At 41.6% G+C, this 22,816-nt stretch overlaps 1 protein-coding gene across 2 annotated transcripts in view; it reads right to left on the reverse strand.

The window, feature by feature from the left end:
• The window catches only part of znrf3 (zinc and ring finger 3), an 84,390-nt gene that overhangs the window by 13,163 nt on the left and 48,411 nt on the right, over positions 1–22,816 (reverse strand). For both annotated transcript variants that reach the window (XM_084728355.1, XM_084728354.1), the window contains exon 3: positions 116–190. In XM_084728355.1, coding sequence (XP_084584481.1) covers positions 116–190 — 75 coding nt within the window. The remainder of the gene's footprint in view (positions 1–115; positions 191–22,816) is intronic.

Raw genomic sequence — 22,816 nt, forward strand, 5'->3', positions numbered from 1 at the left:
CCAGTCAGAAGGGCAGGGCATGCTGCTGAGCTCTCTTCAGAAGTGAAAAGCGGACAGATTAGACCGTTTCGGTGTTGTGTATGAATGCCTGGGTAATTTGTAGGTGTGCACAAACCTGGTCGATGGCATCCGGATTCTCTGACACATCGAAGATGACGGCTGTGGCTCCACGCTGCACCGCTCTCTTTGCCTGCAAACACAGAACAAAATGATCATTAGATAGATATTTATTTGACAACAGTGCAGAAAAAAAGCCATAGAATATATGGTCACACTGACAAAACTGAACCCTCAACTTCATAAGATCGAGTTTTCACATTCAAACTCTGGCCACTAGAGGGAGTTCTCTGCCTGAGTGTAACCCTGCGCAGCTCATCTGGAATGAGCAAATGAGAGAGAAGAGCAAGAAAACCAAAAGACAAGGAGTAAACACCCCATTGATAACATGTGCTAGAATGCAAATGTGGTCCCTGTCTTCATGATGTCATTCTAAGTGAATCCACGCCACATTAAAAAGACATTTCACCCCAAAGTTTAAGATACATATTTTTTCTCCTGCCTGTGGAGCTATTTTTTCATCTAGATTGTTTTGGTGTGAGTTGCAGAGTTTTGGAGATATTGGCTGTAAAGATGCCTGCTTTCTCTCAAATATGATGCAGGGCTCAACAATAAGCACTGCCCAGAGCAAGAAAAGCGTCACACAGGGCTAGTAAAAGAAGCAACTAACTAAAGATGTAAACACATTGTGTCACAGTAAACAAGTCCATCTCTGACCAGGCAAGTGAAAGAAAATATTAACAAAGAGAGAGAAACATTAGGGTTGAGTTTTCAAATGTATTTTCTTTAAGTTGTGAGCACCACAAGCCATGTGCCGTTTCATTATATTTGCGAGAAGGAAGCATCTTTAAGGTTGGCATTTTATACCAAAACAATCTAGATGGATAAATAGTACTACAGGTAAGAGGAAAAATCTTCGATTTTGGGGTGAACTGCCCCTTTAAGCTAAAAGTTTCATCCCTGTGTGAAGAACTAATGCATGCACAGCTCCATGTGATGCAACTCTGCATGGCATGGAGCTGAATTTGAACTGAGTTATGCTGCTGTGCACGCTCAGGAAAAAGTTGAATAAAGTTATCATGGTTTTCCAACTGCTAAAAATGTGAGCGTCTTTCATCTGAGAGCAGGGAAAGTCATAGCACAGGGGTCTTTTGAAGACTTCTGCTAAAGGCAAGAGATAAAGGAAATGCTTGGATCTGCAGAACCCCAAGTATCTCCTCGCAGAATCCAAATTGGCTTCCCCCCCGTCAGAAAAAAATAAGAGTTCCTTTATCTTAACTCCTGCTTTCCACCCTACAACCCGTTCTCACCCCGCTTGATTCACGGTGCCCTATTTAGACAACGTTTTGATGTCTGCACTACATGATCTAAAATAGCGCGGCTGGGATCATATCCTGGTATTATCAAGTGCCCTTGGGTTCTTGCCAGCGCTCTTCATAACTGCAGGGAAGAGGAGGAGGGGGGGTGAAGATCAAAGTGACAATGTACAGTGCTGTGACTCTGCTGCCGAGTGGCTGCAGAGTGTCACCGCTGCAGTCAGCGGGCACTTGCGGAGAACGCGGAGAGAGCAGGAGGAGACCGAGGGGGGGAAGTGGTATGTGCGTGGGAGGCGCAATTACTCTTTTCACAATACATCATGTTGATTTCTGAAATAACAACACCAAGCAATGGGATGTTGAGCAAGTTTGTGCATCTTTTGTGCAAAGAGGAAGAGCTTTTCAGCTGACCACACCAACACCGCCAACACTTGTAAACAGAGATGTGGACTCTAGTCACATGACTAGGACTCTAATCACAAATTTGATGACTTTAGACCTGACTTGACAAAAGACCTGCGACTTGACCTGGACTTCAAAACCACTTCTCTCAGATTTGCGCCTTTTTTTATTTGAAAATAGTAAAGACTTTCCCTCAAGCCCAAACATTAAAAAGTGTAATTTTAAAAATTGCATTTGTATTCTCAGCAAGTTGATGCTTAATTCCCCATGTGCACTTTGTTTGAACAAATCCAGCAGTATCCAATGAAGTTGCAGGAGGGAACCATGAAGAACTAACTGACTGAAGTCTTAGTAACGTGTTGGTCCACCATTAGCTGCACTGATCCTTGGCATAGATCGTCGAACTCTACTGCAGGGGTGAGCCGCACTTTTCTAAATGTTTTGTATTTAGCTGGGTCTTGACATCGTTTTCATACTTCTTCAACCATTCAGAGTCTCTTCGTCCCCTTTATGAAAGCATCTGTATTCCTTATGAGCACAACTCTCCTGTGAAAATCAGGTGGAATGGCAAGTATGTCTTAATCATTCATTAATCTGCTGTGGGTGTGGAAAAAAGTCAAAAAATGTGGAAAAAAGCCACCAGAAATCCTGTGATATCAAACAAATATTTGCGATTTACACTTTGAAAAGACGTTATTAGTTACATTTTTGTCAATCAACTAATTATTCAGCATTACTTGTAACCACTACTGCCTCTTTGTCAAAGTAGTGAGTTTAGATTTTAGACTGTTTTAATGTGATGTTTTTTTTCCTCAGCACATTTTTTTGATTCCGACACTTCGCAGCTCTGTTAGTTGTTTCCTGCTGCTTTAAAACTCACATCAAAGTGCTAAATTTTTAACTATAGCATAGCTGATGAATGCTAAGTGGCATGCAATGACATATGATCCACTCTGTAATTGTGATGTTATCTTAGATCTTCTTTTCCATAGGGTTGTTATATTATTTCCCCCATTCCCTGTGTGTGCTGCGAGTCTTCAGAAAGAGGTTAATGATTAAATATAGCAGCATGTGCAGCTAAAGTAAGTTTGGATTCAACTTTGCCAACCACTTTACTCAATATGCAGTACATGGCAGCCTTGTGTTGTTTAAAGCCGTCTACTATTTCTTTTTCCTCCAAAGCAAGAAGAGAAGCGGAGGTATTTGCATTCTCCAGAATCAATAACAGAGTCAACAGCGACGCTAAATATAGAATATTTGACTTTTAGAGACACAGTTGCGTGGCCCAGCCTGGGTCTTCTTCACTGCAGGTGCCTTTGGTGGGACGACTGCTGCATGAACAAGTCACAGCAGGAGGAAAACAGAACCAAACTAACAAAAAGCATTCGGTATAAGGGGCAGCATATGTACCACGCTCTGTGAATGCAACTCGGAGCATGAATCAGCTTCAGGAAAACATAAACATCATGAATCTGAAGTGTTTGAGCTACGTCTCAATTAGATTTCCCCTCGGTTTAATCCACAGATAAGATGTTTATGAATCTGGCTTTCATAGCTCATTAAAGGCTAATTAACCCTGCAAACTGATTCGATCTTTCCCAGCAATGTATGAAAGCCTTGTCAAACACTGAAACATTAAAACAGCAACGCGCCATAAACACAAGCTCTTCCAACTTTCTCTTTCGTCCTGCCTCCTTTACATAAACTAACATCGCTCTTTTTCTTTCTTCTTTTCACTTTTTTGTACTGGGGAAAAGTTCAAAAGCGAGCGGAGCGAAAATCTCGCTCGGCTTTTCCCTCTCACCCAGTTTTTCTCTCAGCACCACACTGCCAGGCTCCAGCCCCCATTTAATTCAGCACAAGTCTGCTCCTTTGATGTTAGCTCTCCCAGTTAATAATTAATAGCTCTTGGTAAGACGCTTTGAGAAGAAAGAGATCTCCCTCCTAAAGAATCTCCACTTGGGCAGGCCTGCGCTGCAGTGCAGGGACTTGCCTGACGACAACAAAAATGCACCCACAGGCAAACTGGCTCTCTTAAAAAACATGACACATCTCCTTCCCGACCCCATAAAAAAAAAAGAAAAAAAGACAAACCTACAACCTCGGACAACAAAGAGAGGATAAATACTTCTTGCTTTGTGGCTGTAGTAACATCTTTTTTTTTTTCCTCTTCTAATGTTGCTAAAAACTAAACACTTTAGTAAGGAAACAATGTTTACTTCACTGACTCAAACTGCCTATAGAATTTCAAGTGGCAGAGCTCCTGTGTAAGTAATTTGAGACAGAATTCAGGCAAACTTTTCTAAAAAAGACGAAAAACACACCAGAAAAACGTAAGCTTTCATTCATGCCAGTTTCACTGACATCGAAGTGGACTTTCAAGAGCGTCTGTTCATTGAGTTTGTCAAGGTGAAGTCAATAGAGGGTGACATTTTGATCTCCTCATTCATGATTAAAGATGAGATCGAGACACACAGATGTTATCATTTTAGGAATCCAATATTTCAAGGACGAGGAGTTGAGTTCTATTTTTTCCAGCCCTCAATACAAAGACGTGTTTGGAGTTCATTTACAGTACAGTTTGAGGTTGTCTTTGAGCATTTACATTTTACACCATGTTACACTTTTAAAGCAGCGATTTCCAACCTTTTTGACTTGTGACCTCTTGGAAGGGGGCTGCAGCTACCGATTATTTTCATTATTGATTCTTTTGCTGCTTATTTTCAAGATTAACTGATATACAATGTCAGAAAACCTAACCCAAGGTGATGTCTTAGAAGTCTTGTTTTGTGTCAGCACAAAACTCAAAGATAGTCTGTTAAATGTGGTATAAACCAGAGAAAAGCAGGAAATCTCCACTTTTGAAAAGCTAGAAAAATCACTTCCTGACATTTTTGCATGAAAACTTGCTTTAACAAGTAATCAGTTATCAAAATTCTGTGATTATTTTTTCTGTCGATCAACTGATAAATCACAGCTCCAAACTTTAAATAAAATAGTTTAAACTAGCTCCACCTCAGCCTGATACAACAGTTAAAAGTGGAGAATTCATGCATCATTTACAATCTACTAATGTCATTTATGATAATGTATCACTCAGTGCAGCCATTTTTATCTGGTTTTACCTTTTACTTTTAGTAAATTTGGCAGTGCTTCTGTACTTTTACTTGGATTATTTCTACATTTCTTGTATTGGTTCTTTTACTTAACAAAAAGACCTAAATTCTTCTTAAACCACTGAAGACAAACGGGAAGGACTTGAATTCTACATAATGTCCACTGATAATATTTTTCTCCCAGCTGAAATGTGATCGCTGATCCACATCCTTTGTGCTTGCAACATCCCTCTACCGATAAATCAAGGTACAATCTTTGAGAAGAAGTAAGAGACAAACAGGAGATGAACGGGAGGAAGACAAGTAATCAAAAACTGTTTCCCACTGAAATGCAAAAAAATGCACTTCTAATATTTATCTGACAGCTGAAACATGATCTCTGGTTCCCTGATACTCGTCTTGATCAGTCATTCATGCTCAGAAATCAGCTAAATTCTCAACCTGAACTGCGTGCTGAGGGAGTTTCACAGGTACTTCACAATACTGCTGGCTAAACAAACTTCCCGCTGGCTCTGAGGCATGAGAATTAGGGTACAATCTTCCCCGAGTGAACAAAAACCGCAGCAGAAAGTACTGAGAACCCAGTCTAGACACGGAGGAAAATGAAAGCTATGTTTAGCATCCCTAAGTAAGCCTGCCAGCTTGTAAGATCTGAGGGAGAGAAATTTGCACTCGTCTGGAAAGAGACTTTTCTCAGCGTAGCGCTCACTTCATCATTCACGTGGATGGAGGATACTCATATTACCACACCAGCTCACGCAGCCACAAAACAATGCATGTGTAAATATGTCTGCATGTGTATAAATACGCATGCGAAACAGAGGGTTGTGTGCTCGCATACACGGACACACCTGGATTACACCTGCAACATCTGGCTCACATACCAGTTCCTCTATCACATCACTCCCTCTTTCTTTTCCAGCTTCCTTCTCCTCTGCTTCCCTCCTTCTCCTCTTCATGCTTTCCTTTCCCTCTCTCCGCACCGCTATAATTAAGGCAATTAAGTCTTCAGAAGACTCTCCACTGCTATTATGCTGTAATTTCATGTTGCCTCCTGGCTTTACGGTTTATTAAAAGATAAAGGCATACTTTTCTCCCATGGATTTTCTTATATGTGGTCGCCCCTTTTTTTTTCCTCTCCTGCCTTGCTCCCTCGCGGAGCTGCCATGTGAGCCAAGACATTATTTACATTTAACTAAAATAAAATCAAAAAAAAAAAAAAAAAGTTTTCAACGTGGCTGCGCGTCATCTGATTGGAAGCTTGTGCCGCCCAGAGTAAGAATTGAAAACTATGTCTAAAACACCTCTTCCTCATTTATTCTCCTGTAGGTACTGTACTTTTGCACATGGAGTCACCTGTAGGGAAGACGGTTGTGACAGGGGATGGTTGCACCCTGTCTTATTTCTTTAATTAGAAATATGCTATAGTGATGGTACTCATACTGCACATGCTCAGTTAGACTCTCTCCCATCCAGGGAGTAGTATTTTTTTTTTCCATGTGCTGCATTTTTTTTTTATTGTCCTGACATTTTTTTTACGAATTGATCAAAATGTCCTTATTTTGATATCTTGTGTCGATGACTTCTTAGTGACATCGTTCGCATGTGTACAGCAAGCACATGATGTTCTGTTATGGCTGATAGAGTGGGGATGATTATCCCAAGCTAAACAGCCATATCAAAACAAACCACACTGTATTTTTTCAACACAAACAAGTCATCATGGAGAACATTAAATGAGATTTCACTCAAATACAAAGGTGCATGTTTAGTAAAAGTTTGGGACAATGAAAAGTGTTCCATTCTCCCTCTCTCACATTATACAGAGAGACTGAATGGCATCTGTAACATAATAATTAGCAGAAGTTTAATATATAAAGATCTGGTTGGTGTAGTCCAAACAGTCTCTGAGTAACAGAGAAATGCAAAAAAGCGTTGCACCCGTCCCCAGTCTTCCCTATCATCTTGACATTTTCATTACAACAGGATTTAGTCATTTCCCGTGTTCATGAAGCACATTACTCACCATCTTCCTGATCTCCTACTGTTTGATGTTAACACCTCGCTGACAGACTGTTAATCTGTCATAACATTTCACTCTGTTTACAGATACTTGACGTAATCGAATTGGCCGTGTGACTTGTAATCAACTGGTTTGACACCCTCGCCACACTGGATCTGCTGTGCCTCGACAACTGCAAAATAAGGACTTTCCTGTTCCCACAGATACATAAAAACTATTCTGAAACCATTCACAAGTGAAGCAACGTGAACTCAAATAACCTCGCCGGGCTTAATCCTGCCAATAACTCGTTTTCATGAATCCCCTTCCACTCGTATTTAAGATTCTGACTCGCGTCCAGGAAGTTTGCAGATTAAAAACAGGTAAAAATAAGCACAAACATTCTCTGGTGACTGTCTGTTCTCCAGAGTTTTAAACAAGTCATTGTTCATTTTCTCCTTTTACCTTCCCAAACTTTTGAACTCGTCCATATTCCTGTTTAATATTAATTTGAGTGCAGTTAAGCCCTGCGGCTAGAGCGTTTTGCAGGAGTCCCAGGACATCTGACGCACCATTTCTCGAGCTATATAAAAATGTTTACGAAGCACATAAAAATCCACTTGTGTGTCACACCGGCGGAGGACAGGGGCCGGCAAGCCTCCTCGAGCTCCTCTCCATCGGGCCGCCTTCATATAAACGGACAGTTTACCTAACGTAAACACACAGGGGAAGGAATCACTTGAAGCTCTCAGTGAGCTCAGTGGCTGCCATTAATATCAAACTGCAGATGAGAGGTCAGGTCAGGAAGTGAATGCAGATGTGCTTATCGAGTGTCTTCAAATAGGCAGTTCAGTTAAAAAAATAAAAATTGTTCAATGAGATGATCACCTTTAGTTTAAAGCTGTATTACTTGATTTTTGACCACTAGTTGGCAGAAAAACATAAAAACATGCTAAGAGATAAACAATTGCCACAAATCATAGGTACGTTAAATTTATAGCCATTTTTAATTATTAAAAAGACCAGATTGTTACTGTTACGCTGGATAAAGTTTGTGGCTAAACTGTAAAAAAAAAAAATCCTGCACATTGGAGAAATAATTTCAAAAACTTAGTATCGCTGAGCTATAATCACAGGGCTACAAAGCTGGTGTGGCTAACAGTTGGAGTTATATTTCTGCCACCTGACTAAAATTAGTTCAGTATTAACTCTCCTTTTAGCTCTGTGTTGGTCTCCACCAACTCCCGAGAAAAATATTGAGTTCTTTAGCTGATACTGTAAATGTTTATTCTTTCTTTCTGCACCAGCTGGTCGCCAAGTTCTTCCATCTGCCGTTAGAAATGGCAGATAGTCTTCAGGGTCTTTGCAACTTGCTGATCATACAGTAGCCTCACCCTAAAGCACGCCCTGCCTCATCCTCTATTTTACTCTAAATGGGACCATAGTTTACAAGATGAACATGATGCTGTATTGAAGAAAACTTGAAACTAGTGATTGAGGCCATGAACCCATTAGGAAACCTTTAACTGAGGTGATAAATCAAGTGAGATGTAGGGTCATTTTCTCATAGACTTCCATACAATCAGACTTCTTCTTGCACCCAGTGGAGTCGCCCTTTGCAGGCCATTAGAAAGAGGGCAGATTTAAAGCACGTCCTCACTGGCTTCAGATGCTGAAGCTCCTGAAACTAAGGCTAAGACGTGAGAAAACAGCTACAAACTAACAAGATTTACCCTTTTTTTCCCCCTGATAACACCCTCTGGATATACAAAGCCAGAGACATTACCCCAGAGAAAAAGCTATTTTCTCCAATTCAATTTACTGCTGCTCTGTGACAATTATGTCGCAATTTATTTTTCTTTTCTCCCCTCAATTGCAAAGAAATAGAGCAGCCCTGAATGAATATTAAAGACCCTGTCCCTTAAGTCCCAAGCAAGACATCTCTGACAACTGTCCTCACAACATGTTGTGACTGAAAATGGTGCATTTAAAGTGTGAGCCACAGGTCTAAATATTGAACCTGCTGTGAAGTAAGAAGCACAAATGGTCATAAGCATACAAACACATGCGTTTATGGCCTCTGTTACATATTTCAGTATCCAAATCAGAGCTACTGCATTTTTTTTTTAATAAAGGTGTGACAAAACAACATTATAATCAAGTACTGTAGTGCTGCAGAGATGCAGCACAGTAAGTGAAAATGAAATTTGTGTTGCAAAAATGATCATTCCCACTAATCATATTTCATTATATCACAGTCAAAATAACCACAAAATGATTTTTTTTGCCATATCGTGCAGCCCTGATCAGTCCCTCCAGGAAGTTGGGATGTTTCAATCAAAACAATTAATGCAAATTCAATCAGTCTCCATTAATTCTGTCTGATCTGCAAATTTGATCAGTCATCTTAGCTTCCCACGAGATGTCTCCTAATTTACATCAAAGCTTTGTCAAATGTTGTTTCAGTCAAATTTGTCAAATGATAAATGTTGTCTTATTTTGTCAAATCAGAGGCCTTGTGTAGAAGGACGTGGGGGTTTGTGGGTAAACTGTACACCAGTCCAGGAAGACAGACAGAGAAAGAGAGAGAGAGAGAGATTTGGGGCGGATGTAATGACCTCACTATCAGACAAAGACAAGGCCCGCCCCAGGTACACTGATCCCCGACCCTGCCTCTGTGCTGTACATCATGTACATGACCAGCCAGCATGCACACACTCTCACACACACACACACACATACTGAGACAGTATCTGTCCCACTGCGTTAACCGTCCTTGAGGGAAAATCTGTTCCCATGGTTGAAGTCTCATTTAAATCCCAAAAATGTATAACAAAGTGGTGGAAGAAACACATAAAAAGATAAGAAGCCCTTAACTACAGCAGGTCCCCTGAATCTATTTTTCTTCAGAGGGAGATGTTTTTCAACAACAGGCCGACTTCAGGGTGTGAAAAGCCTCTTCTTAAAGGTGGTAATGTCAGTTCTGGAGGAAAACCAGAGCTCTCTGGGGGGCAAAAACAACACATCAGAGAAGGAGCCTGAGGTTTTCTGACAGTGATGCTTCTACCATCATCCAGCTCCAAGTCGACATCTCTTAAAAGATAAAATTTTCCCTCAATTTCTCAAATCTACCGCCTTCATTTTCCTTCCAACTGTTCTTTTCCTCCTCTTCACCTCATCTTTCCCAACCAGTAACACCCCACCTCCTCCACCCTCTGTTTCTGTCTCTGCCTCAGCGCACAATGTGGGGTGGCCATTCACCCACCATTGCATAACCAGAATTATACAAGTGAATTGTGCTATCAAAGTGTGTGTGTGTGTGTGTGTGTGTGTGTGTGTGTGTGTGTGTGTGAGGGGGCACCTCTGAGGGGGCCTGCCAGTGGAACTTGGCAAAGCGCCGACCCCATTAAAGAGTCGAGAGAGGAGTGAGGGTGAGTGTGTGAGTGAGGTGTACCCTGCCTCATCATAAGACCCATATATAGTGTCTCTGTTTTATCATCTTCCTGCACCTGACTGATATTAACTGCACACGTCTGTAAAAATACAGAAAGGGCTTCAGCTGCAAACTCATGTCATCGATCGACGCTCACATAGAATTCAAATCCTAAAAGCAGGAATTATAGCCTCCATAAATAATTTGTTCAGAATATTTTCATGGATTCGGAGCAAAAAAAAAAAAAAAATATTGATCTACTAATTCATATGGACTAATGAATAACGGAATGAAAAGGTCCTTTACAGGTGAAGCTTGTTGCACATGTTTCTGGCATGTTATTAATTATTCATGACTCTTAATCAGCCCTCCAAAATATGATAAGAAGGTCATCACCCCAGTACTAAAAACTGTTTAACAGAAGTTTTCATTGACCACCTCATTAAATTCTTCACGTATTCTTTGATGAGATTGTTCCCGACTTAATTCACATTTTTGTTGATTTTATACTATATTTTATTCAGGCAAAGTCCTTCACAAGACAGGAGCTTGTGATTTATTGAGTATTATTGATAAAAACAGGGTTATTTCTAATACCAGTGTACATAAACGCCTCAGATAACGTCAGAAACGCTGGTATCTGTATTACATGCACCTGGTAGTGAAAGTTGAAGTCCCATTAATGTTACGTGACTGACAGCTGAAGCTGTTCTGCGGCTTGGATCGGGATCAAACTCTCCCAGTTAAATCATCAGTCCAAAACATTAACATCTGTTTTAGGGTATATGTGGTTCATTGATAAAATGGTAGAATGATACAATTCCCAAGGTGCTTTGCCATCAGAATTTTCACATGGACTGCTAACAGTGAAACAGTGGAAGCTACAGTAAAGATTCTGACGTCGAGAAAATTGATTTTATATTCTGCGGACTGGAGGTCTTAACATGAATGACTGTGGAAAGAGAAGATCGAAGTGGATGTACAGAACGAAAAGCACTTAAAGAACCATTGGCCTCTTGCACTTTGCAGCTCTATGGACGTTGAGTCCTGTCAAGCCTACATGAACACAACATTGCAATGTTTAGCTTTGACATATCAGTTATTCATCAACAGATGCAATGCGATCAGATACTTTAATCACTTGAGGCAAGGTTCTCTAAATACAGTGATATGATGAATATAATAAATCTGTCTTTTTTGGAGCATCAGTTTGGTGTGTGTGTCTTTTTTCTTGATGATGATTTTGCCTTACTGGCAATGAGCCCAATACAATATTGGGATGCACATACACTATTACTGCACTACTGTGGCTCATAATTAAAACTCCAGTCTCCGTATCGAAGCTGTCATAGAAAATTTCAAACAACACCAACACCATTTGCTTGTTGTTTAACAGGATACACTGAGATGTCATAGCAAAAGAGAAGTGTTAAAAATTGATGTTGAATGCTGTTTAGGTCTATAAATTACCTGTGCTCTAAATATCTTAAAAAATATGATAAATGATGTGTTACTGGAGATCATTTCTAAAAAAAGAGACCACAGATATACAGAGTGACTTTTACTTGCAGAGAGGTAAGACCAAATCACTTACTCTTGGACAATAATTAACTTTTTGGCAAAAAAAAAAAAAAGACATTTTGGCAGAGAGCCTTCATCAGGCTTACATAACAAAGAGAAAAGTATTCTCAAACATTTAAACGCTTGTCATCATGTGGCCATGAAAAATGATACACTGTGGTTTTTGTGAACTAACAGACACAATAAGCTCCAAGTTGAATTTCCTTTCAACCTTCTTGTCTTTCGCCAGCACATGTATTTTGGTGATAAAATGAAACAACGGGTTATTAGTTTAAGTTTTATATGTGCTGTGAAGAAATGATAAATAATAAATGATGCACTGGACGTAAACTTCTTGTGAAACACTGAGCATTGAAACATCTTTCTCTCTAAATGTACATGTTTGTCTTGCTTGTTGTGCACCACAGGCAGCATTTCCTCTCTCTCTCCACGGTTTGATGTCTTGTGGCGTCATGGCGCACACACACTCACACAAACAAGAACATGGATGCAAACGCACTGACTCAGACCGCCGCTTATCAAGAAGCCTTTCAGTCTTCTCTCCTCCCGCTGCTGCCCACTGCTCTGCCCTGCCGAGACCAAACGCTGGGGCCGGAGGAATGGACAACCGCTAATTAAATTTCCTCCACTTTTCCTCTCCGTCCCTCCCATGTTGTTTTCTTACCGGTTTTGGGCTCTGGCCCTTTGTGATTCACAGGAAAATAAACATGCTTTCCAGCTTGGGACAAGAATACTACTTTTTAAGTGCTTCTTCTCCTCCTAGTGTCTAAACAGGAGCTGTTTGGATGAAAGTGATGGGAAGCCTCGGTTGGACATGATACCTGTTTTTCATCTGTGGAAAATTTTCAAGAAGCAAAACATGATATTAATTAATTAGATTATCTGTGATGATTAGTCCCACTGTCAGTCAAAAAGCCCTTGATGTTTTCTCTGTGAATATTAAAGTTTTAAAGAGCAGCACTAGGTTAAGAAATAATAATGCATGCATGTCTGAGTTTTGATCTACGAGGAGATGAGGCGATAAGAAGAATAATCTCAAATTTTGCTATTAGATTTTTTGCTTCTCAGCTCTCACAGGGACACCAAAAGGTGAAAGAAACTATTCCTGTTATTGAAAATTCTGAATTACCATATTTTTCATGAGATGAGACCTGTCAGGGAAGACGATAAAGTTGAGAGCAAGTAAAGACAAGTGAAAAGCTAGATTTATGCTCGCCTGCTGCAAGTCTCCTGGCACATAATAGATCAAATGTTAAGTGTTTTTCGTCGGCTTTCGAGGATATAGACAACTCTGCTAACTTGAATCTTGAATGTGAAAACATTAAGTCAGATGGGTGTCAGTGATAGGGCAGAGCATTAAACAAAGGAGGTCCTACAGTTCATTTTTGATATTTTACTGAGAGTTTCTATTTTGTTACTCTGTGGCTTTAACATCATTTCAATATACATCTAACTGAGGAAACTGTCATTTTAGGCAGAGCCATTAAATCAGTGATGTTTTGAAGAATACTACAGTTGCTGGATCTATGTGATTGGTAATCCAGCCTTGTTTCACATCAAAATTAAGAAATGGTGTTGCTTTTATCTGGTGGAGGTTGCTGACAGCTGACACTGCACAATGTCCACACAGGCTATGCAGTGACAGCAGCACGTTAACTAAGCAGCAGCATGCGTTCAGGCCATAGACTGTCAATAAAGATGGATGACACGTGTCCATTTCTTCCACTGTACAAAATTTGGAGCCAGAGTTTGTGCAGTAGTGATCAAGGTTGGAGCCGTGATCGCCTAAAGCCGGGCTTTAGGCTGTGTCATGTCAAACCATGCCATGCTGATTTGCATTTTCATCATGCCTGCAATGGACGTTCGCTGGAGTGGGGCCAAAGACCACCCCACCCACCCCCAAGTTGGTTGTGGTAAGGTCTCATCCACCAAGGCCAACCCGTGACAACCCTTCTTTGGGGTGGCACTGACAATCAAAGGGGATTATTTTTTGTAGATTATTTTTTGGGCTTTTGCCTTTATTTTAGATAGGGACAACTGAAGATATGGCAGGAAAGGGGGCAGAGAGAGGGGGAATGACATGCAGCAAATGGGTCACAGGCGGGAATCGAAACAGCGACCGCTGCAGAGGACCAACAGCCTCAGTACATGGAGCGAATGCTCTACCAACTAAGCTGTGGGAGCACCCCAGAAAATGAACTCTTGAACATTCATCACCTTGAAAAGAACTACATAAAATGACAGAAACCATCTTTTGGAAAAATCTATTCAACGTGTACTTTGATATTTCATTTTGGCCCATGTTCCATCTGCTAACATAGAGGAGGCAGAATTAATGACCTCTACTGCAGCCTTTTGCTGCAGCAATTTGTCAGCACTCAGAGCTCAAAAAAGAATCACTTTAGTTACATGCATGAGATGATGGAAAAGTGTAAAAATGTGCTTCAGCTGTGTAGCGTGAAAGAAACAAAGCCAACCTCTGTAGTCAGCTGTAGTGATTATAATAGGAATGTACGTGTCCCGTCAAATGAGAACCAGACAGACAACTGAAAAACACACCTGGAACACCTTCTGTGAAGAAAATCCACAAGCACTCGCTTCAACAGTCTTTCAACCAAAAACAAAGAGAAAACAACTAATTTCACCTAGAGCTGCAACGATTTATCAAATAATTGATTATTAAATTACTTGCCAACAGGGTGCCCCTGTAGCTCAGTTGGTACAGCGTGTGCCCTGTGTACCGAGGATATCAGTTCTCTGCAGCAGCCACCGATTCAACTCCCACCTGCAGCTGCACGTTATCCCCTAAAAATCAAAATTCTCTGATTCTAGCTTCTTATTTCTGGTTAGTTTCTTATTTCTGATGTCATCTTGGGCTTTGAGAAACACTGATTGACATTTTTCACCATTTTCTGGACCAAACAACTAGTCAATTAATCAAGAAAATTACTGACATATTAATCAACAATTGAAGTATTTGTTACTTATAGCCCTAGTTCCACCTCTAATTACAATAAGACTCAAACATACAGTGGCACCTGTCCCTAACAGCTGACATGACCGGTAGATTCAACCAATTCTTATCTACATGCATACTGATTAACATTTCTATACTTTCAGAAACCTTGACAGTTTAACCCCGAGTAAGGAATTCCTAGTATTTCTGAATCTTGCATTAACTACTACAAAACAAAACAGCAACACTTATTGTTCCCTTTACTGGGGATGCTATGGTGTGAAAATGCACTATAATCCAAATGTAGTGATTTCAGAGGAGCGGAGAAGTCTTGCTAAACGGCCACTTCTCTCCTTTCCTTAATTCGTCTGCAGTCACACGGTTTTTCCTCTAATCTCTCTGTGCCTTGAAGCTGCTTTAGGAGACCATGTCCCTGCTTGCATGAAAGAGAAGTGGCTGTTGTTGCCTCTCTCTCTTGTAATACTCTATCCTGCTGCTGCTGCTGGTGGTGGTGGTGGTGGTGGTGGTGGAGGTGGTGGAGGGGTGTTGCTGCTGCCTGCTGTCTTCTTTCCCTGGGCAAACAAGGCAGAGCAGGTCGGGACTCGGCCCTATAACCCCCATTCTGCCTCGTTTCTCACTGCACCTCTCGTGTCCCACTGCGCAGTCTTTCCAGCAGAGGAGACTGGGTTAACCTGCGGTTGTTTATTTAATTTCAGCAGATAAACATGTAAAAGAAAGCACTGAAGGAGAAGCTGACAATTTCTTTGAAAGGAGAAGTAACTTTGTCACTCCTTGGATGATACCCATCAATGTCAGGGTTGATATCTACACAGCAGAGGCTTTGACAACAGAATAAAAAGAAACAAAAGTAGAAGTTTAAGAAAAGATATTTATTGCTTTGGAGCTACAACCATTTGTCAATAAATCAATTAGTTGATCTTTGGGTTTTGGACAGTTGGTTGGACGACAGAAGCAATTTTAATGATTTTTCATATTCTTTTGAGATTCAGGTAAGTAAACAAATTGATTTTATCAAGAAGATAATCGACAGACTAATCAATGTACGTTGTAGTAACCTTTACTACATCACAAGTACGATTTAGCATTTTCTTTCATTTTTTTCATTTTCATTTCATTTTTCGAGTAATTATACACTAATATAAACATACCTATGAATATTAGTCTAAATTACATTTATTCTATATTCTAATAAATCCCCATATATCTTACACACTGGACCTTTAAGTAATCAAGTACAATACTTCCACAGACTTAAGTCTGATGTCATGAGATGATCAAGAGGATAAGAAAGCAGGAAACACGTACCATATTTCTTCCTCACAAAATCAGTCTAATTTTTTCAGGCTCTCTTTTAATCTTTGCTTTTTTTTTTCCACCCCTCATGATTAGATTTTACTTCTTCAGGCCTCTAAAATGTATTCAATTAAAACAGTCTGTGGAGGAATAATCACATTCTTTGGGTCAAACTGGTAACAAAAGGCAGGAAAGCATTGATCTACCCAAGTCCATCTCTTCACCAGACAGAGCAAGCATAAAGATAAGATCAAAGCAGGAAATGTCGGTGGCTGTAAATAGGATCTGAACAAAGCATGGCAGCAGAACGCACAATACTGAGGTGCGTTTACCTCATTCAGCTACTACTCAAGTATAACACCTCAGTGTTGTCTTATCTTAGCATGTAATCTGTTACAATGTCTTTGGTCATGAAATTGGTCAACTATTACACACCTGCCACCAGATCACACTAAGGAGTGACAAAGAAGTACAGTTTTGAGGTGCTGGACCTCTACAACATTTCAGAGGTACATTTCTCCAACAGCCATTGACTTTGCAGAGGAAATTGTCAGACAACTGCGTAAGAAATAAATCCACAATATGTTCTGCTGCTAGGGGTCTCTCTTCTTGTTGCTTCCTGCATATGTCCAAAGAATGGACAACACTTCAGGGATGACACAACATAGTTTACAGGCCATTATATCACGGTTGATGCCATACAGACGACTTTTTTAATGTTTTTGAACAAGAATTTGAAAATGGAAATGACAGTGGGCATGGCATAAAACCAATGATCTGTTGATCTTTGCAAATTAAGACTCAGTATTCTAACAATCGCAAAGCTGAAAAATGAAAAGCGACCTTAAAATCTAAAGTCAAATGGAATCATGGATTTGGAGGATCGTGACCGCCCCCTTATCTCTTCCACTTTCTGCCAGGTGCATTGTCATTCTTCATTCCTTCTCTATCTCCATGTTTCTCTTTCTCTTCTTCCATTACCTCACTGTCTCAGAGCACAGTCAGCTCCAATGTCGCCGTCTCACACACACACACACACACACACACACACACACACACACACACACACACACCACTTCTTCTCCATCTCCTTGTGCCGGGCCTAGCCTCGCCTCCCTGGCGGAGCATAAAAGAAAGTCTAAACCACACGAGCAGGATGACATTTTCACCCCTGCAAACCCTCCAGTGGAGGAATCATCTGTAGTGGGAAGAGGCATCAGATTAGCTGCGTGGGGACCGGGGGGCTTCAGTTTCCAGCTTCCGTGCCAGGCTGTGGGCCCGAGCCTTAAAGACAACAAGGCCCTGACATACACAGCGGGGTGCAGGACACGAGGATTCTCACGCACACAAGCACATTCCCCTACAAAGCAACAGGCTTAGACAGAGATGAAGAGAGAAAAGACGGGGCTTTGGTTGACGTGGGTGGATGTCTGGTCCTATCTTTTCTAAGATTTACTTTTTCCACTGCACATCTTTTGATCCAGCGCCGCCTCGTCTTCTCCGGGTGCCGTTTGACAGACAGGAGAGCTTTACTTGTGGCTGGCGTCTGACTTTCAAATACCAATTGCGATTAAGAGCAAAAATCAATGTAAGGGTGGGGAAAAATAAAAAGAAACAACTCCACAGTGCTGTTAAGTGCACTTTCTTCGCTCCTCCTCTCTTCTGCGTTCTATTTCTCTATTTTCTTCCTTCACCCTTTCCCTCTCCCTCCATCTCTCTCATCTTAAGTCCCCGGGGCTCCTTTCTTCTCTCTTTAAATAGGGGCCTGAGCTGTGAAGTCTAATAATGGTCATTTGGCCTCCCATTGAAAGCTGGGTAATTCGGCCCAGGGACGGCTCACTTTGAGCCACATGACACAAGGAGCTTCCCAGTGACCATGGAAACCAGCGCAGTGGGATCCCGGGTGCCTCCAAGCGCCGTGAAACGTGGTGAAGCGGTGATTTAGGAGAGGGACTTTTTTCGGAGGGGGGGGCGGTGGTTGAAGTAGGAAGGTGGGTGAGGGTTCCAACACAGCCTCAGAGAGGGGGGAGAGAAAAGGAGAGAGGCCCCTGCCTGGTCACAGTGGAAACCTCTCCCGACACCCCGCCAGGAAGAGCGGCCAAGATAATATCAGCAAGTTGAGGCGTACACAAACATGAAAGGAGAGCCCAAGAGGCAGGCCCCTGAGTGCTCCGTGCTTCACAAGCTTTTTTCTCCCTTTTTTCTTCTCTCCCCGCTGCTCCTCCTCTCTCTTTCAATTTCTCTTTCTGTCCCTCCCTCCATGCTGCGGTGTTTCAAAGTGTTTGTTCAGGGTGTTTGGGGCAAGGGGCAGGTGGAGAGGAAACTAAAGAGTTAGCTGGTGTATTTTACCCCTTTCTGCAAGGATAGCTAGAGTTTGCTTCAGTTTGTTTCAGCACTGTAACTTTTCATTTTCTGACTTCTTGATTTGATTCTGAGGGCTAATACAGACATTAGCGCACTGATATTTGGTACTTAATTGGGTGGTTTATTGATTGTGTGGATGAAATTTAAATGTGAAATTCCTGTGAGAACCAGTGTGAGGTTCTCCTACAGGTCCTGCAAGAATATCTTTTAACTGTGCTCAAACATCCTGGTAGATGAGCCTAACATATAGCATATCTGAGAACATGAAACAGGAAAGGAGAAAGTTGGCCGAGGTACTAAGCTCACTCAACTGTTATTGGAGCACAGAGCAAAGAGGGGCAGGACTTAGGAAGGGTCAGTTTTAACATACTGAGTGCTTGGATTGCAAAACTAATTCATTATGTTGCTCATTACAACAAAAGAGCACTCTGAACACTCTAATACCATATTTTGTAATCCATTACCCCATACAATGGACAGAATTGAGAATGCCTAGAACTTTTTGAATGTTTTTATACTCTAAATGTGTCTGAAATATTCCCATTTCTCTAAAACCCCTGAGTTTGACAAAATCATGTCTTAAAATGGCAGAAAAGCACATTCCTTGAGGAAGGGAACTGAAAGTAAAAGTTCTGTGAAAACTCCATCAACTTGCTGTGTCTGACGAGGCAGAAAAGTTTATAAAGTTCCTAAAACATTAGCCTCCATTATCCTTCATGCTACAGCCGCCAGTGTTCGCTGCTTTGATTTAAACAACCCAAAATTGACTTTCAATTTGCAGCACTCAACTGAAAGTAAGCCCGATCATTTTTAGCACAAGCCTACGGAAAAAATTGTCTTATCAATACCTTGCATCTTAATGGCACCATTATGAAAAGATTTCTTTTAAAAACTCTGAGGAAAAACATGTTTCGTTGGTATTGAACAAAAGCCATCATTGTAAATCAATCACTATTGTGGCTTCTCTGCAATTTAACAAAACACTCTGGAGACTGCAGAGAGTAAAACTACAGCAATTTTCTTTCTTTCTGGTATCAGTGCTCTGTGCTTCACTAAGGTCTTTGCAGAAAGAGCAGGAAAAAGCACGAAAAAGCAAAGGGATTGAGAAGAGCGTGATGAGGAGACACAGTGAGTCATGCAGCCGTCTGCATCAAAGCACAAGCTGATCTGTCAGTCTTCTAGTTCTTCTTATCCAGACTGATAATGCATGCACATAGACACATATGTATACCCATCAATGAGGGCCAACTGTATTATGCCCCTTATACACTGGACAAAAAGACCTCTAACACCTACTAACATCTGGCTTTTGTCTTCAGTGGGAAAGCGTACAATCGATATTTAGTCCTTGGTTAAATAACTTTATTGCCTCCAGCTCTGATCAGCAGAGATGGAAACATGAAAATGCTATTTTCACCTTTTTTCAGCTGAGGCAATGGAGGCCTGTTGCCTCCATCTGTAACTACTGTGACTCTTTTGCTTCTTTTTCATACACGTGCTGCTTGGCTTGACTTGATTTGACTTGCCCTGAAGAGTTTGTACCTACTTGAATGTGTGCATCTGGATGATGCACTTATCTTTAGTCAAGCATAGGTCTTGGTATCTGTGCTCAGTACTTGATGAGATAAGCCAATACCAAGTAGTATCAAAACTTCTTCAATCAAACAATACTTCCAACTGATCCATTTTGTGAAAAATGAATGTCCATGGTTTTGCAGGCTTTTAATTTGATGCAACATGTGATTGTCCCACTACTGCAGCAGCTATAAGCCATATTGTCTCTGGTGTAGTAAAGTTGAGAATGGTGTATTTGACAGATTTGGCAGTTCAGTGTGCTGTTGTAAAGTATGGCTAAACTCCACATCTGTGACATTAACATAACATAACATAACATTAAACATAAATTGCTAAGGATTATTTCAGGAATGATGATGGTTGTCAAATGAAGGACTCAGTTGACATCTATATCACTTTAAGGGTGATATAGGTTATTGATATCAGTACTGTAATGTTATAAACACCCTAGTTGAGCAGCCATAAAAAGTGGAAAAAAACATTCTATTTCCTATAAATTGTTCACAATAAAAATCCCCCATTATTTTGTTATCAACTATAAAACAATAATAAAACAGAACCTGAAAGTACAAACAGGGACACAGGAAAGCTAAACTAAACTTCATATCACAGAGTTTCAGTTAGAAGCTACAAAAGATTTGAGAGCTGATCACATGGAGACTCTTCCTCTCTGCTCTCCAACACACATGACTTGAGTCTTGGTTTTTCATCACGCATCACAGAGAAACAGAATGGCAAACTCATCTACTGGCAATGGGAAAAGGCTTAATTGCCTATTTTAAGGGGGGTTGGCTGCATTTAAAAAACCTGCATATGCGAAAACATCTAGAAGTTGTATTAGAAGTGGTGAGAACAAGTCCAAAATGCAGCCAGTTCAATCCGGCATTGAAGCTTCTTTACTACAAGCCCTGCGGCTTGACACCCTACTGGCATTGCTGTGGCCTCGGCACGACCTCTAGCACACACCTGAGTGTGTAGGACAGCTAACCTGGCCGCAGGCTCCGAGCCAGTCGCCCGCAATATCACACTCATCTGTCTGTTGCCATTTCTTTCTTTTAATGCAGGTCTCTCTTCTTCACACACACACCGTCCTTGTATCCCTCGTGTACTTTCTATATCCATGTCATTCCTCACACACACACTCACACATACACACACACACTACACCCTCTCTGCAGCTCTGGCTGAGATGCCAGACACGGTTAAAGTCCAAAAGCCACTTAGCACTAAGACGCAGCAGCTGTTTGCTCTGGCCTGCTGTCCCATAGTGCCAACTTGAGGGCTACGGTAGAAAAAGTCAAAGAGACACACTCCTCTGCCCCCTCACATTGTTCCATGGCAACTGCGGTTTGAGGATTGTGTTTGTATGTGTGTCAAAGATGGAGCTTCCCACACAGGATACACTTTTTATGGTTGTGTGCCTCTGGCAAAAACTTTAAAGCAGCTCGCTTTATTTCTGGGAGGATATGTCAATAAAGATCTTGATACTTTTCTTGTTGCTCTAGTTATTTTTAAGTGCTTTGTAGCGGCTGGTCTCCGCTGCGATGAAATGTTGTCTTTGGCTGGCGTTTAAGGTGGAACCGATCGCGGTTCAGAGACGAGCTGGTCAAGGGCAGCGCCAGGCCACACACACAACAAGCACATACCAGGGAGTTTTACATGCTATGCCAGCCAAGAGACTTGCTTTACACAGGCTGCAGGGCTGTGTGGGAGGATGGGTCGCATTTTTCTGCTTATGTGTGTACAAAAAAAAAAGTTGTACCAAGCGAGACACAAATCCCAGCCACCCACTTACCAAACCAGACACATTCGCCTTCGTCATCTCCTTGAGAAGCCAAACCCCCAACCTCTTTCCCTTCCTGCTAACCCGTCCTCTAACTCCCACTTCTTCTCTCTAACTGCCACCACTCCACTTCTCTGCCTTTCCTCCCCCAGTTGCCCGGGTTGGGGGCTGATGTCATGAGAGCCCGGGAAGGATGAAAGGGGGAAAGCCGGCATGCTAAGGCCCCGTGAGGCCATTGGACTCACACGGCGGTACTTGAAAGAAGAGATATCTCACTGGCACAGCGACAAAGACCCCGAGCAGTCCGCATGGGCCACCAATGGAAGCCAGTGGCATGATTTCATGTTCCAGAGGAGCTGCCAAAAATTGCAACGTATGTGTGTGAAAGACAGCGTAGACAAGAAGGGAGGGAGGCCAGTTCTGAGAAAGTCAGGCAGCGGGGAGGAAATGACAACCAAAAATATGTTATTGACTGCAATAAATAGTTGAGCTTGAGAACGGATACATGTGCACAGAGGTGTAAACATGATTTACGACATTTACAAACACCTCAAAGAAAGCAGAGGCTTAATAACTGAAGCTAAGTAACTACTTGCAACTGTGTTCTACTTGCACCAGGGTACCTCGCAGTATCATCCCTACAACTCAGACAATTAAACCACTTCAAAGAGTGACACTACGGACACAGTTGGCTTCAGTAGGAACCAGTGTGTGCATGGTTTTCCTGCTGTTGGGGGAGGGGCTGCTGCTGTGGCACACAGAAGTCAGGGGTCTAACAGTCCTGCAGCTCTCACAGGAACCAGACAGGAAGTGCAGGAAAAAACTGTGTACATATATATGACACACCAGCACTTTGGTGAGGTCTGCACGTGGACTTCAGAGGCCAGTGTGACCGACCTCTTTTCCCCCTCTTCCTC

Source organism: Lutjanus erythropterus, chromosome 10 (assembly GCF_056507025.1).
Source record: "Lutjanus erythropterus isolate fLutEry1 chromosome 10, fLutEry1.hap2, whole genome shotgun sequence".
NCBI lineage: Eukaryota > Metazoa > Chordata > Actinopteri > Lutjaniformes > Lutjanidae > Lutjanus > Lutjanus erythropterus.